Consider the following 13,426-nt stretch of genomic DNA (forward strand, 5'->3'; position numbering starts at 1 on the left):
TTTCTGTTTGTTCAGAATTCAGCATGATTCAAACAGAGATGAGTTGAAAATTACTTTTCACTATGGAATAAGCAAATTATCAAAATAAGCAAATGTAAAAGATACCAGGAGGTCCAATCTACTCAAGATGGAGGAAAAATCTGTTTTGCCTTAATAATAACCACATGGAAAATTCTATCGCTAAATGCAGAATTTATTAAAGCTGGCCCAACAGATTCGGCATTGCTTGGTTGAATGCTGTGAGTTGTCAAGTGTACATAAGAGTTATAAAGTTGAATTTCTCTTAACATTTCAATCCTGGGATGGTAAAAATGTCTTCTAGTTGGGGCACACCGGTTTTTGCAGTCACCACGGCTCTGGAGTCCGACAGACCTGACTGTGACTCCCTGCGTGTCCACTCACTGCTTTGTGAGCTTGGTCAAGTTGCCTAACGTCTCTGAGCCTGTCCTAGAAGAGCATGTGGAAGTTTTGGAACAGTTTCCTGGGGAGGGAAAAATAAAGTTTTTGGTTTTTGATTTTTATGCAATTAACTGTTAGGATTTAAGTGTTTATTGATTTGATTCTTTAAGAAAGCACAAGGAGAAGTTAGTTCTGGTTGTAAAAGTTCAAAGGAAATAGCTAGGCTTGTTTAGTATGAGAAAGAGAAGGTTTGGGATGTTTTGGAGATGACACTGGAGTCTGAGAAGGAAAAACAAAATGAGACGTATAACTTAGTAACATTTCTGATGAATGTGGGATGTTATTTTTAAAAAACAGCATTATTGAGGTATAATTGTTACATATAAGTTTAAACACCCATAAAACCATCACCAGTGTCAAGGTAGCAAACATGTCTGTCACCCACAAAAGTTTCCTTGTGCCCCTTTGTAACCTCCTCCAACAACCTGCTCCCATCACCTGGCAACAGCTGTTCTATGTTCTATCCCTAGAGATTAATTTGCACTTTATGAAATTTATATAAATGGAATCATACATTATGTCTTTTATTTTGTCTGACTTTTTCACTGAGCATAATAATTTTAAGATTCATCTATGTCATTACATGTATTACTAGTTTCTTCCTTTATATCACAGAATGGTATTCCCTTGTATAGATAGCTATACCACAGTTTGCTTATGTACTCGCCTGTGGATGGACATTTGTGCTGTTTAGTTTTGACTATTCCAAACCAGGTTGCTAGAAATATTTGTGTACAAGTATCTGTATGGACATGTGTTTTCATTTCTCTAGGGTAAACATCTAGGCGTGCAGTGAGTGGGTTGTAGAGAAGGTGTATGTACATTTAACTGTTTAAGAAACTGCCAAATTATTTTCCAAAGTGATTGTACCATTTTACATTTCCACCGGCAGAGGATGAGAATTCCACTGGTTCCATATGCTAGCCAACACTTGGTGTGCTCGTTCTTTTTAATTTTCTAGTGAGTGAGTAGTGATACCTCACTGTGATTTTAATTTGAACTTCCCTAATGATTAAGGACATTGAGCATCGTTAGATGTGTTTCTTTGCCATCCATGTATCTTCTTTGCTGATGTCTTGGCTCAAAGTTTGATTCAATTTTTTGTTGAATTGTTTTCTTATTATTTGGAATATATTCTGGACACAAATCAAAAGGTGATTCTTTCAGGCATAGATTCATTTATTCCCCTGGCATGTAGAACCAGGAAAACAAAACTAAGTTGCAGCAAGAAAAGAGTATAATTATATTTAAGGAAGTACTTTTTGACTGTGACATGAATGTGGGCACTAGAGCAACCAAAGGAGAATGTAAAACTTTCCCTGAAGGTATTTAAAAATAGGGTTGGCAGTGGTCTATTTGGATGCAGTAGGGATGCTGATGTATGACTTAATTTACCTAATTGTAGTCTTCATTTGAGATAAGAAACTTCCCTGGGGCAGATCTATTGCTAACGTCTCAATATTCCTTGCTCTTTTGTGCTATTTTTTTTTTTCAGGCCCCAAATTTCGTGCAATTTCTTGGAATTTTTTGAAACTTTTCTTGTACTCTACGGTCTTTAAAAATTCTGTCTTTCTGATTTTAGCTTGAAGTGTTGCTATGAAACCTGAGGAGGGTCACTCAGGGGTATGAATTAGCTTTAGCAAAAAACAAATGGCAGTGTCTGGAGAGGAATCAGATTAAAAGCAATGCTCAAATTTCCCTCATCCAGCAGTAGCACAAATCACTGTTTTAGCTGCTAGTATGGGGAAGATTCATTTAACTCTCTGTAGAAGCAAAATAATTAACTAGATTCTAGAGAAGAGGTTCTACATGATTAAAAGAGTTGGGGCTGTTTTAGCCCACGGAAGGGAAGAAGAGTAGGGGTGATTTAATGACAGGATTCCAATATAGTTAATGAAGGGTTTTCCTGTGTGTAGAAAACACTGGCCATTTGTTCTCCAGCTCCAAAGAGTCTCAAACCAGAGAAAACTGGCCCCAACTATAGAAAGATTGAGTGTGGTTTGTGTTAGACATAAAACTTCTATTATCAGCCTCAATATTGTTATGAGATTAAGCAATGGAACAAGTCAAGAGAGGTCATAAAGATATTTTAAAATAAAAAAGATAGCTATTTGCCTGGCATGTTTAAATGTCCATTGAGTTATAGTATTTTATTATTGAAGGAGACCTTACAGATGGCTTACTCTCATCGCCTTTTACAAATGAGCATGTGAAAGGACATTATGAAACTTGCCTGTGGCCACGTTTAGATACTAATATTTTAATTTGAGGATGTTTTAAAAGTTGCTTCCCTTAAGGGATGATGTAAGAATTTCTGCTTAACAGTAGGTTTCGCTCCACCAAAACAGTCACTTAAAGCTAATGGCTACGTGTATTATTTTCCCCCAATAAGCCCATGAAGATCCTGCCAATGTACTGACCTGTGTCTGTTGTCATTAAAAATGTTTAAGATTTTTATTCTTGGACATTTTGAACTTGTCTCTAAATAAATACTGTACTTTGAAAGACTGTAGATGATTTGACCCAAGGTGGTCAGTATTGAGAGAGGACAGCAGAGGACACTGCCACAGCCTTTGGGGAGCCTGCCCCAGTCTGGTATGGCGCTCTTCACAAACTTTGGGCTGATGGCTGTGCTCCAAAGACTAGTTTCATGGATGACTATATCTTAGTGACTAATTTGCCTTCTTTAAAGATAGTACATTATCAAGCTTTAGGTTTTATTTTATTAAACACTAGTTAGAGCAGTAGGAAACACATTTAGGCCACCAATTCATTGTGTATGGGATCTGCAAATATGAGTTCCAACCATTGGAATTAATGGGATAAATTGCTTATAAAGGATTGCACATCCTTTACTACAACAGAAAGAAGTTGGCACAATGCAGTTTATTTGATTGTGGGTACATTTTATTTGGGTAACTCATCATTCTGTACATGTTCCCACTAGACCATCTAAAACAAAAGCTGACATATGTTTATATAGTATTATATACTTATTTCAAAGGGTTTATGTGAGTACTAAAAGTGAGATTAAATATTTGAAAGCACCTAGCATGTTGCCTGGCATCTTGCAGACACTCAGTAAACATTCCTACCTTCCTTTCCCTTTTCTTTCCTTAGGTTTTAGCAGGGGTATTGGAATCTTTCAGAAATATAACAAATCCTTGTGAAAAGGGAGGTTAATAAAATTGTTCACATTTGAAAGTGTTTATTTAAAAATTATCATCGGGGTTGTTAAGCACTCACTTGACTCACAAGATGCTTAGATTTTACAAGATTTTAATATCTTTTCGGGAAGATTCACCTGAAAAGTCAAGTTCTGTTAGTCCAAGAAAAATTTACTCAGCACCTGTGTTTTGGCCACCCAGTATTGGGGTAGGTTTAGGGTGCTTTGAATGCCAGAATGAGGAATTTGTATTTACTGTCGTGATACCTATTGAGAGAGCTATCATAGGTTCTGGAACATATGACAGCTAAAAAGCAAACAAACAAAAAAACCTTTTAAAAATGAGACCAAAAACATTCCTTTTCAAATCATCCCCCTAAAAAAAATATATATATATATATATATTTATATATATATAAATATATATATATATATTATATATATATAAAAATATATATATATATTTGAAAGAAAAGAGTAAATTTTCTCTATACCTTTATGTAGTTTCTTAAATTGACAACCTGGTCTTGGGTTTATGAACAGAAAACCACTCACTGTAAATGTGGAACCCCATGCCCTAAAGGTGAATGCGGTGAGTTTCAACATTTTGAAATCACTTAGAGAACTTGGCCTTTGATCAGTGACCACAAGGGGACCCAGCCTGTTCAGGACTATTTTCTCCAACCCATTCACTAACTGCAAGAAAAGGAGAAGACAGGCTGAGGCCAAGGTGTTACGTTCAGCTCCTTTAAAGACTGGCTGCCTGAATGAGTTCATCCCAGGATCTTTTGCAGACCAGTGGCAGACACAGTGTGAGGGCTTCTGCCCTCTTAGAGCAGTGTGCAGCTCCTTCCCTAGGTCTGCACAACCCGTAGCCCTCAGCTCCTGCCCTGCACACAGCTTATCCCAGCTTGAGAGCCCCGAGGGTAGATCCAGACCACTTTTCCAGCTGTCCATGAAGAGACCAGTGGACTAGTAAGTGGCTTGCTGGTCTAGGGTCAGAGATAAATCCACAGATGGACTGGGAGGGAAGACCACGCCAAAATTTCAAACTAAGTCTACTGGTTGTTTTCATTGTGTAAAACGTTTTATACCATTTATGATGGATTTTTTTTCACTTTATAATACTCCGTTTTATTTGGAGGAAAGACTGAAAGCAGTGATTCCCTTTGAGTCTCCAAGGCCTCCAATGTCTTTGTATATGTTGCTGCAAAGACTTTACCATGTTTTTCCAAGTCAGGAAAGAATCGTTGTTAGGGTATAACCGCATTTCAGTGCTCCAGAGGAAAAAACCTTCTTTCCAGCTGTCTAGGCAATTTGAGTGGAATCTGAAAAATTCAGTTTCAAATTGTATTTGTTGTTGTCTAGGCAAAAAATAATGAAAGCATGAAGTGAAATTTCAGATGAAATATAATTTTCATACTCTATGCTTTTTCAGAACTCTTGTGTTCTGATATCAACAGGTAACCAGGGATTAGCATTCAGAAAGCATCCTTTCATTTATTTAAAACATGTTTGTAATTCTGAATAATTAAAGAGCATTATTCAAAGATCTCTTTAAAGTAAGCAGCACACTGGATAGCTTACTGCGTCCCTGTTGGAAAATTCCCTTGCTTTGTTTCCTGACAGTGAAAGGAATGGTATGAATGCAACTAGCTGTTGCCACTGCATCCATGACCCTGTGTCCTTGCCACATAAGTGGCTGAGTGCTATGCCCAGTTCTTGCAGGGACAAGTGGAGGGATGTCAAAGTGATGGAGGCTAATTCTCAACTCCTGGCAGCTGCCGGTTTCACCACTTAGGGATTAACAGCCTGTGGCTAGTCGCTGGGAGAAGCCTTGGTAACTTAGAGGCAGAGTGGAGGTGACCTTTAAATGGATGTGCCTTCTGCAGCTTACTCTTTGGTTGGTGTGTCCCAGGGGGTTACACACTGCAGTTTTCAAGGTTCTATTGTGGCTTGTTAATTATTGACAGCATTTCTTCATAAAAATATTTTTAAAAGCTTTTAACATGTTGATGAGAGTTAATTTGCAAAGAGCAGTTACAGCTTTGAGCTGCCCAGTAGATGTTTAAGCTAAACATTCTACCTGCAGATACATATATGAATATACTTGTCCATGACAGCTGGAAATGGGCGATTTTTAACTTAACTACTGCCTACTGCCCTTATTTCCCCCTCACTAGCCAAACCAAGGATTTTTTTTGAAAAATCAAACTTCAAAAGTCCTGAACCCATTACCCTTCCAAGAAATATATTTGAATAAAGAAATCCATGAGCTGTGCAGAGGGCAAGATCACAGTAAATGCAGCTTCTAAGTGCTGGTGGTTTGACTTGCAGGAAAAGGAACAAGTAGTTCAGGTGGTGGTGGGTCCTTTGATGAACTGAAAATTGCTATAGGAAAGACAAGTGGAGAATCTGGCAACCTTGATGGCACCTGGGCTCACCTGAGAATGTGTGAGAAAGGCTTCAGGAACGCCACATTTAGAATAAAAACATATTTCACAGTGGCAGGATGCGCTGAACTGTTTTTTTGTTTTTTTTTTTTTTCAGATTCACTGGTACAGACTTATTTTTTTCAGCGGTTTCTCTCTTTTACGCACACGCACGTATCCACGCATGAACATGTTTCCGAAGGCAAAAGTGAAACTAGGAGCCACACACGATGAAAAGGAAAAAGATGTCTTTGGTGAAACAGCATTAGAATTGACAAAGTAGAATTTGGAACCTGAAAAATAGAGGCAGTGGGCCTTGCATAAGTCATTTGGCCCCAGAGAAACTCAGTCTTCCTTCTCTCCTCTCCAGCTCCTTTGTGGGGGTGGAGGGTCAGGCCTTTGTGAGCCCTGAAGTCTGTTGGGTACAGCAGGCCTCTGTATCCTTGAGATGGAGAACACTAAGAGAATTTGTACTCATGGATAAAGCTTTTAAGTTTGAAAGTTACTCCATCTACTAGATTCAATAATAGCTACCATTTATTGACCATTAACTTATTGGCATTATGTTTGAGATGCATTACCTCATTTAAGCTTCACAACAGCCTATGAAGCAGTTACTTTTCCCTGTTTTATAGATGATAAAAATTTAGGAGGTTCACTGACCTGTCCAAGGTCACCCACTAGTAAGTGACAGGACTTGGACTTAAACTGAGGTTTGCTGGATTCCGGAACATGTTCTCAACTCTCATCTTACGTGCTATATTATTCAGAACTATAAAGACCCTGTTTCTTCTCTCAGGGTCATTTTGGTCTAGCCAACCTTTTGCCTGAGGGCTGCTGTGGGGAGTGCAAATGGGATGTGCCCCCTGCCCTGACAGCCGTAAGCATGCTGTTGCAGTGACAGGGCATAGGACAGAAAGGGATTGACTGCCCAGAGGAGGTATGGTGAGGGTTTGTAAAAGAAGTGATACCTGGGCAGAGTTCGGAGAATGAAGAATTGTTCCCCAAGTGTACAAGGGCGAAAGGACATTCATTCCAGCAAGTGTGAACTGCAGTGTGCAAAGGCACAAGGATGAAACAATGATCAGCTTGACAGACCATATACAGAAAGTTTTTTTTAATGTATATAGTATAATCTCAGCCTATTCCTCCCTCCCCTTTAGAGATATCCTGCAAGATAGGGTTGTCTCAGCTTTTAAGATTGTCAGTAGATGGCCATTCCGCAAGAGCAGATGGCCATGCTCTATGAGAAACAGACCATATTGGCAAGCTTGAGAAATTCAGGAAGGGACTTGGGTGTAGGTCAGACATATCTTCTTCAAACTCAGCCCAGCTTCCAAGTTGCTAACCCCTTGGTCAAGTAGAGGCATCTAGAGAAAGTGGATGATTATTTTCATCATCAGCAGAAGTTTGGGGGCTTGACTTCTGGAAAGTGAGGATCAGGACAGGATCTGGGTCTGGGAACGCAGAGGAACTGGGGAAACATTAATTAGGTCAGTGAGGGAGAGCGGAAGAGGATATTGGCTAGCTTCTGAAGCCATTCTGCAACTTTTCTCAAGACTCCCACTCTGGTTCTCATGTAGTGAGGGGGCTCACTCAAAGCTACCAGGCTTTACAGAGTCCTCTTAGTTCGAAAGTACCTCCCCAACACTACCTAATAATGTTCTCTCAGCCATTCTGCCTTGTGAGGATTAAATGATGTAATACATGCAAAGCTTTTAACACTAAGTCTGGCCCTCATCAATGCTTAGTAAATGTTACTATCAGCATCATCTTTATTGCCCTGCTTCACATTCTACCAATTAGGAACTAGTTGTATCCATAAATCGTTCATACCTCAATGTGATTAGGGCAACTTACTTTGGAAACATTGGGCTCTTTCAAGGCCCTGAAGATTTTGAGGCAACCTTAGACTGAATTTTGCAGATGGACAAATCCAGATAGAATGCAGGGACTGGCACTTGCCAGTTTTATGACCTAAGATATGTTGAGAAGCATCACTTTCCTCATCTTAAAATAGGGATGATGATGGTGACTTTATAATGAAGATTTAGTGAAGTAAATAAAACAGTGTGTCTGAAGTACATAGCCAGTCTTGTGCACAGTAGTCACTTAATAAACCTCAGTTCCCTTTTGATTGTATGGGCTGGGGGGCAGTTTGAGTTCCTTGAGGGAAAGACACAGACCTGGAGAGGACACCTCTTTCTTGCCAAAAGCAAATGTTCCTTCTGCCTGATCCCACTTAGTCACAGCTGGACCATGAACTGCTAGACCACCCACCCTCCTGTCTGGTGACCCACCTCTGTCCTGCAACAGCCTACACTTATTTCTTATGTTCCCCAAAAGCTTTGGCTGATTGGCCTGTATTTTTCCACTAGACTAGATTCCCTGTGGCCTGGGCACTGACTTTTCTCTGATTCTCTGTTACCCAACCCAGTGCATGTTTGTGCATGTCTCCCTGCCTAACCTGCAGGTATGGATGATGTCCAGCCACTTACCTGTGAAATCTTTCAGGAAAACTGGAACAGATTCTGAGGGTAAATAGCAGAGGGAAACACTTGGAAAAAAGCTTAGCCATCACTCTGTGAAACTAGATGATCTCAAGTGTGGTATTTGCCTGCTCTGAATACTATATTCTAAATTTTCCAGGGTCCACCAGAGATCCTGAAGTCCAGAGGTGTATACCACCCTCACTCAAAGGTCCTTTATCTCCTCCAGAAAGTAGTTCCAACTCTCCATCCTGTTCTGTCTTCTGTGCCGCTGTACACCCCCATGTCTGTCTCCGTGGGTACTGCTGATTTGTGAGCATGTTCGTTATCTACTGATCTCCCCTCTAAGCTCGTAGTTCCCCATGAGCAGTGTCCTGTTCCCCATTCCCACGTTTCTAAAGCAGAGCACGTACCTGACAGTTACAACTGTGTGCAAAGAAGCAACTGGAGATTCTTGACCTAGGTCTGGGAAACACTGCCCCAAGGGTTCTGAATGTGTGTCATGAACCTCCGGAAATTGTATAGGAAATTGTACGTGTATGTTCATAAATCTGCTTCTCTTTTGAGAGAATCCACAGTTTACATTAGATTCTGAAATGTTTTCATGATCCTACAAATGTTAAAAAAAAAAAAAAGCCAACACTCTAATTTAGAGTTTTTCCATATACTTGTAAATTAAAGCTTGTGTTTATTAGCTGGAAGATACTTTAATGTTCCCTCGATATCCAGGTGTGAGCCTCGGCTTGGAAGAGCCCACAGACTCCATCTTGGAGCCAAGGATGGCAGTTCTGGCCTGGACACTGCTGCTTACACATCATTGAGGGTCCAGTTAGCTTTTCTGAGCTTCAGTTTACTTTTTATCTGTGAATTTAGGTTTATAATGCCCTCCTGTGCTACAGGACTGCTGTAAAGAGACCATAGGTGTGCAGACATGTTATAAAACTGCCAAGGGCTGTACAATTGTGGGATGCAGGTCTTACCATTACGGATGTGTCATTATCTCTGTTACACGGGGACAAGGACACAGTAGGCAGTTGAGAAATACATGATTATAATGAACATGGAACGGGTTTATTGGAGTGAGAGGGGTCGAGGTTTAAAGACACCAGCATCTGCATGTCCTGCAATGTTTAGGCCTAGAACACAGCTAGGGATACTGAGGAAAGGATTTTAATCTATGGTAAAAGAAGAAATGACCTTTGAGATTCCAAACCCATTTGCTTTATTTTCCAAAGAATTGAGACTAAGAGAATAGACATTGCCCACTTCTTTCAGCAGAGGTCCAGAGTCCTCAACACTTTATTAAAAAAATTTTTTTTTTATTTTGGGGGGAAGATAATTAGGTTTGTTTGTTTGTTTGTGCATTTATTTATTTAATGGCAGTACTGCGGATTGAACCCAGGACCTCGTGCATGCTAAGCATGTACTCTACCACTGAGCTATGCCCTCCCCCTGTCCTCATCACTTTATAATGGAGGCAAAAAAATCTCCTTGCCATCATATCATCACTTTGTTGTCTTATCTTTTTTAAGTGGTACAGCATTCACACCACAGTCTTAATTCTCTCATTGAGGCTACGGAGAGCCCTGCCATTCCTAGAATATGCCGATCCTGTCTTAACAAGGGCATAATGCAGTATGAAAACTTTGTATTTCCCAGGTACCTTACTCCTTGGAGTGTTCTCTTAGCCACCACATCGAAACACTGGGTACAGTTTGTTGCCATCACCGTCAGCTCGACAGACCCAGAAAGGTGACTACGACTTGTCCAAGTCACCAACCTCAGGGTCTGAAGTAGGACAAAAGTCTAGGGGCTCTAATTGTCCTTATAGATTTTGTGTCCCTGAAAAGCCTCTGCTTGACATTGGCACCTTTAGTGAACCAAACTAGATGACTGTATATATTCCCCTAGGGCTGTAAAGACTGTGCTTATCCCTCACACTCCAGGCCACATATACCTGGAGAAGGTAAATCTCATCAGACCCCGTCTCTGCCCCCAAAGACTGACAGAAGTAGCCTGGAAGTTTTGTTTTGTTTTGTTTTTTGCTTGATATTTGTGTGTGTGTGTGTGTGCGTGTGTGTGTGTGTTGACTGGACTCTATCCTTCCATTTAAACAATCTGCAATAAGAGAGGAGTTTGAAATTACATTTAGTCATTGCTTTCTAATGAATGGTACCTAATTAAATATTACTTTAAAAATAGGCTTCTCTTTTTCTGTAATTGCATTACTCTTTAGAGGGGAGGTTTTGTTTTATTCTTTAACCTGATTGTGTGCATTTGGAAAGTACCCTAGGACAGGGTATCTGAGAGCAGAAAATTCTGGCACTCTTCCTACTTTCCATTCTTTCTCCTGTGTGGATGCCAGAGATCTTTGGGAAATCATCATCTGCAAAAGGTCAGGAGCAAAAGGAGGGGCATTCTTTAGTGTACAGTTACTGCTAATTAGAAGCTAAACATCTTTTACCATGTCAGAATTATTTGTATCTGAAAAGAAACATCTATACACAAGAGCCTTTTCGGTAACATAAAACACACTCTTAACACAGTGTGTGTGTCGGACGGGTCGGGGGACAGACAGCCTAGGAAGCTCCCGACAAATGACTGTGCTGAGTGAGGTCATTTGCTAATTAAATCTCAAAGCTTTTTCCCAGTATTTTCTTTTCTCCGTCAAATGAAGCTTTCTCAGTCACTCCCCCAACCCACCATGGGCCAAAGCAAACCTCTTACTGCATTTGCCAATTACAGATCAAACATTTAATCATTTTAAAGGAAAAATAAATGAGAAAATGGGTGAATTGGCAAAATCCAGTCAAAAACCATTGGGAGTTCTCTAGCTGCCTAGTGTAGCCTCAGCCTTCAGTGCCTTCTCATGACATGTTGTAAGGGGAGCATTGCTCCGTCCTCAGAATGTGTGCTGATGGGCCCATCTCACGGACCTACTGTCCTAGGGGAAAAAAAAATGACACAACATTTTGACCCACCGTGTATCTCTTTCTCCCCTCTCCCTACTTCCTCCTGCCTCCCCATGATGAAATTCTGCTTGGATCATTACATTTGTACAGGAATTATATCTGTACTTTTATTGTCATATTAAGATAAATGTCAGTGATACCCCTAGGGTGTTGGGAGCATTTCTGTTATAGGGCTTTGTCTCTCCACTTGCTAAGCCTAAATGGCCACATGGGCCTAATGGCCCAGATCTTACCGGTAATTTTTCTTGGAATGCTTATTAGTTTGGGGGAAAAAACAAACAAACAAACAAGAGGCCAAAAAACCCAAGGGGCCATCTCTTTCCCCTGCAGAGTCTGCTGTCTTCTGATCTTCCCTATTCTTGGCATCTAAGGTATTTATAAAAGTTGAGTTGTTTTTTTTTTAATGGGATGAAAGATCATGAAATCTTGAGAGTTCTAGTCAAGAATTTATTTAAGCTAGGACTTATCATATTGGGTTTTCCTTTCAAATAAGACTCTGTCTGTGAAAGCTCTCAAGCGCACGATTTCAACAAAATGGTTGTGGACGCTCAGGTTCTGAGTGTTTACAAAAAAAGTCAAGAGGCCCTTAGATGACCTGCCTTTCCAATGACCTTTGTAGAATCTCAAAAGACCACCTGTCCATGACTTTCACTTACTTAAGAACTGGCTCTTTGGGTATGAGTCAGCCCAAGAAGCAAGGATATGGTGACTTGAGGGTCCATCTCTTCTCTTACGACAGTAAGTTCCGAGCATATACTCTGCCATTACGACACCCCCCAGCTGCAGTTCCAGTGTTATTCATGAGCCTCTACTTCAGCCAGACACAGTGACCTCGAGCATGTCTACTTTTGCTTTACACGACCGTCCCTGGTTGAAACAGCTGCCTGCTTTCTTTCAGCATACTTGAATCACGCTTGCTTTCCTGAGCTTCATCCTTCTCAGTACTACAACTCACAATGCACAGCCTCGTCCTCCTGCAGCCAAAATGTCAAGATCTTGCTTACCATTTTTCCAGTACTGTCTCATGCTTCCAGTTATCTTTTCAAATGTACTTCTCATCTTGCAAACCAGAGTATGAGCTCCTCAAAGACGAAAGTGTCTATCATTTTTCCTGGATTTATCGTGGTGCATTTGTTCACTATGAGTGCCCACTAATTCGTTTGATTGCTGAGGAGCAAGAGTCTATTGTCTTATTTCCAGACCCTGTCTGCGTTTATCCCTATGATAGAATCATAGATGTTGATGATGTTGATAAGAAAAGCAAAGTCATCTGTAGAACTAAGGGAAAAAACAAAACAAAACATCGTTTGGAATAGGAGCAACCCCTCCCCTCCACACCCCCCCACCCCCCCACCCCCACTCACCCCCGCCCTTGCATGTCCCAGCCAGAGCTAGATGGAACATCAGCATGTGCAAAGGGACAGATACGGAAATGAGTATCGAATGGTCTTGTGTTTTTCTTCTTTCCAGATGTGGTTGCTCACCTGTCTACCGCTCCCGGGAGATGGCAGCTCGTGCCCTGGTCCCGTTTGTTATGACAGATGAAATCCCTGATACCATCCGAACTCTGCTGGCCAAACTCCCCAACTGCACTGACCAGTGTTTCCGGCAAAACCATATTCATGGGACACTTCTCCAGGTAAGTTAAGTCCCTTTTTGTGACTTCTGTCAAACACTACCGGATGAACTTTGGTGCTGTTAGCAGGTGAAGATTTGATACACAAGCTTTTAGCTTTATCTGTGGAACTTTTTTTGTTGCTGAAAGAACAAGTCTTTCCTCAGTGTGCTTTTTTCATCATCAGCGTGAATGCAGTGTCACACTCTGATTCAGTCAGATCACCTTTTGCATTAAAACCTAGATTTTCTACAGCATGCTTTCCCCCTTGGACTACCTCTCTGAATCAGATA

The 13,426-nt window shown here is 40.7% G+C and overlaps 1 protein-coding gene across 6 annotated transcripts in view; it reads left to right on the forward strand.

Moving 5' to 3' along the window:
- THADA (THADA armadillo repeat containing) overlaps positions 1-13,426 on the forward strand; it is a 286,630-nt gene that overhangs the window by 136,780 nt on the left and 136,424 nt on the right. For all 6 annotated transcript variants that reach the window (XM_010997148.3, XM_064494536.1, XM_064494535.1 and 3 more), the window contains one exon: positions 12,989-13,157. In XM_010997148.3, coding sequence (XP_010995450.2) covers positions 12,989-13,157 — 169 coding nt within the window. The remainder of the gene's footprint in view (positions 1-12,988; positions 13,158-13,426) is intronic.

The sequence above is a fragment of the Camelus dromedarius genome, chromosome 15 (assembly GCF_036321535.1).
Source record: "Camelus dromedarius isolate mCamDro1 chromosome 15, mCamDro1.pat, whole genome shotgun sequence".
In the NCBI taxonomy this organism is placed as follows: Eukaryota; Metazoa; Chordata; class Mammalia; order Artiodactyla; family Camelidae; genus Camelus; species Camelus dromedarius.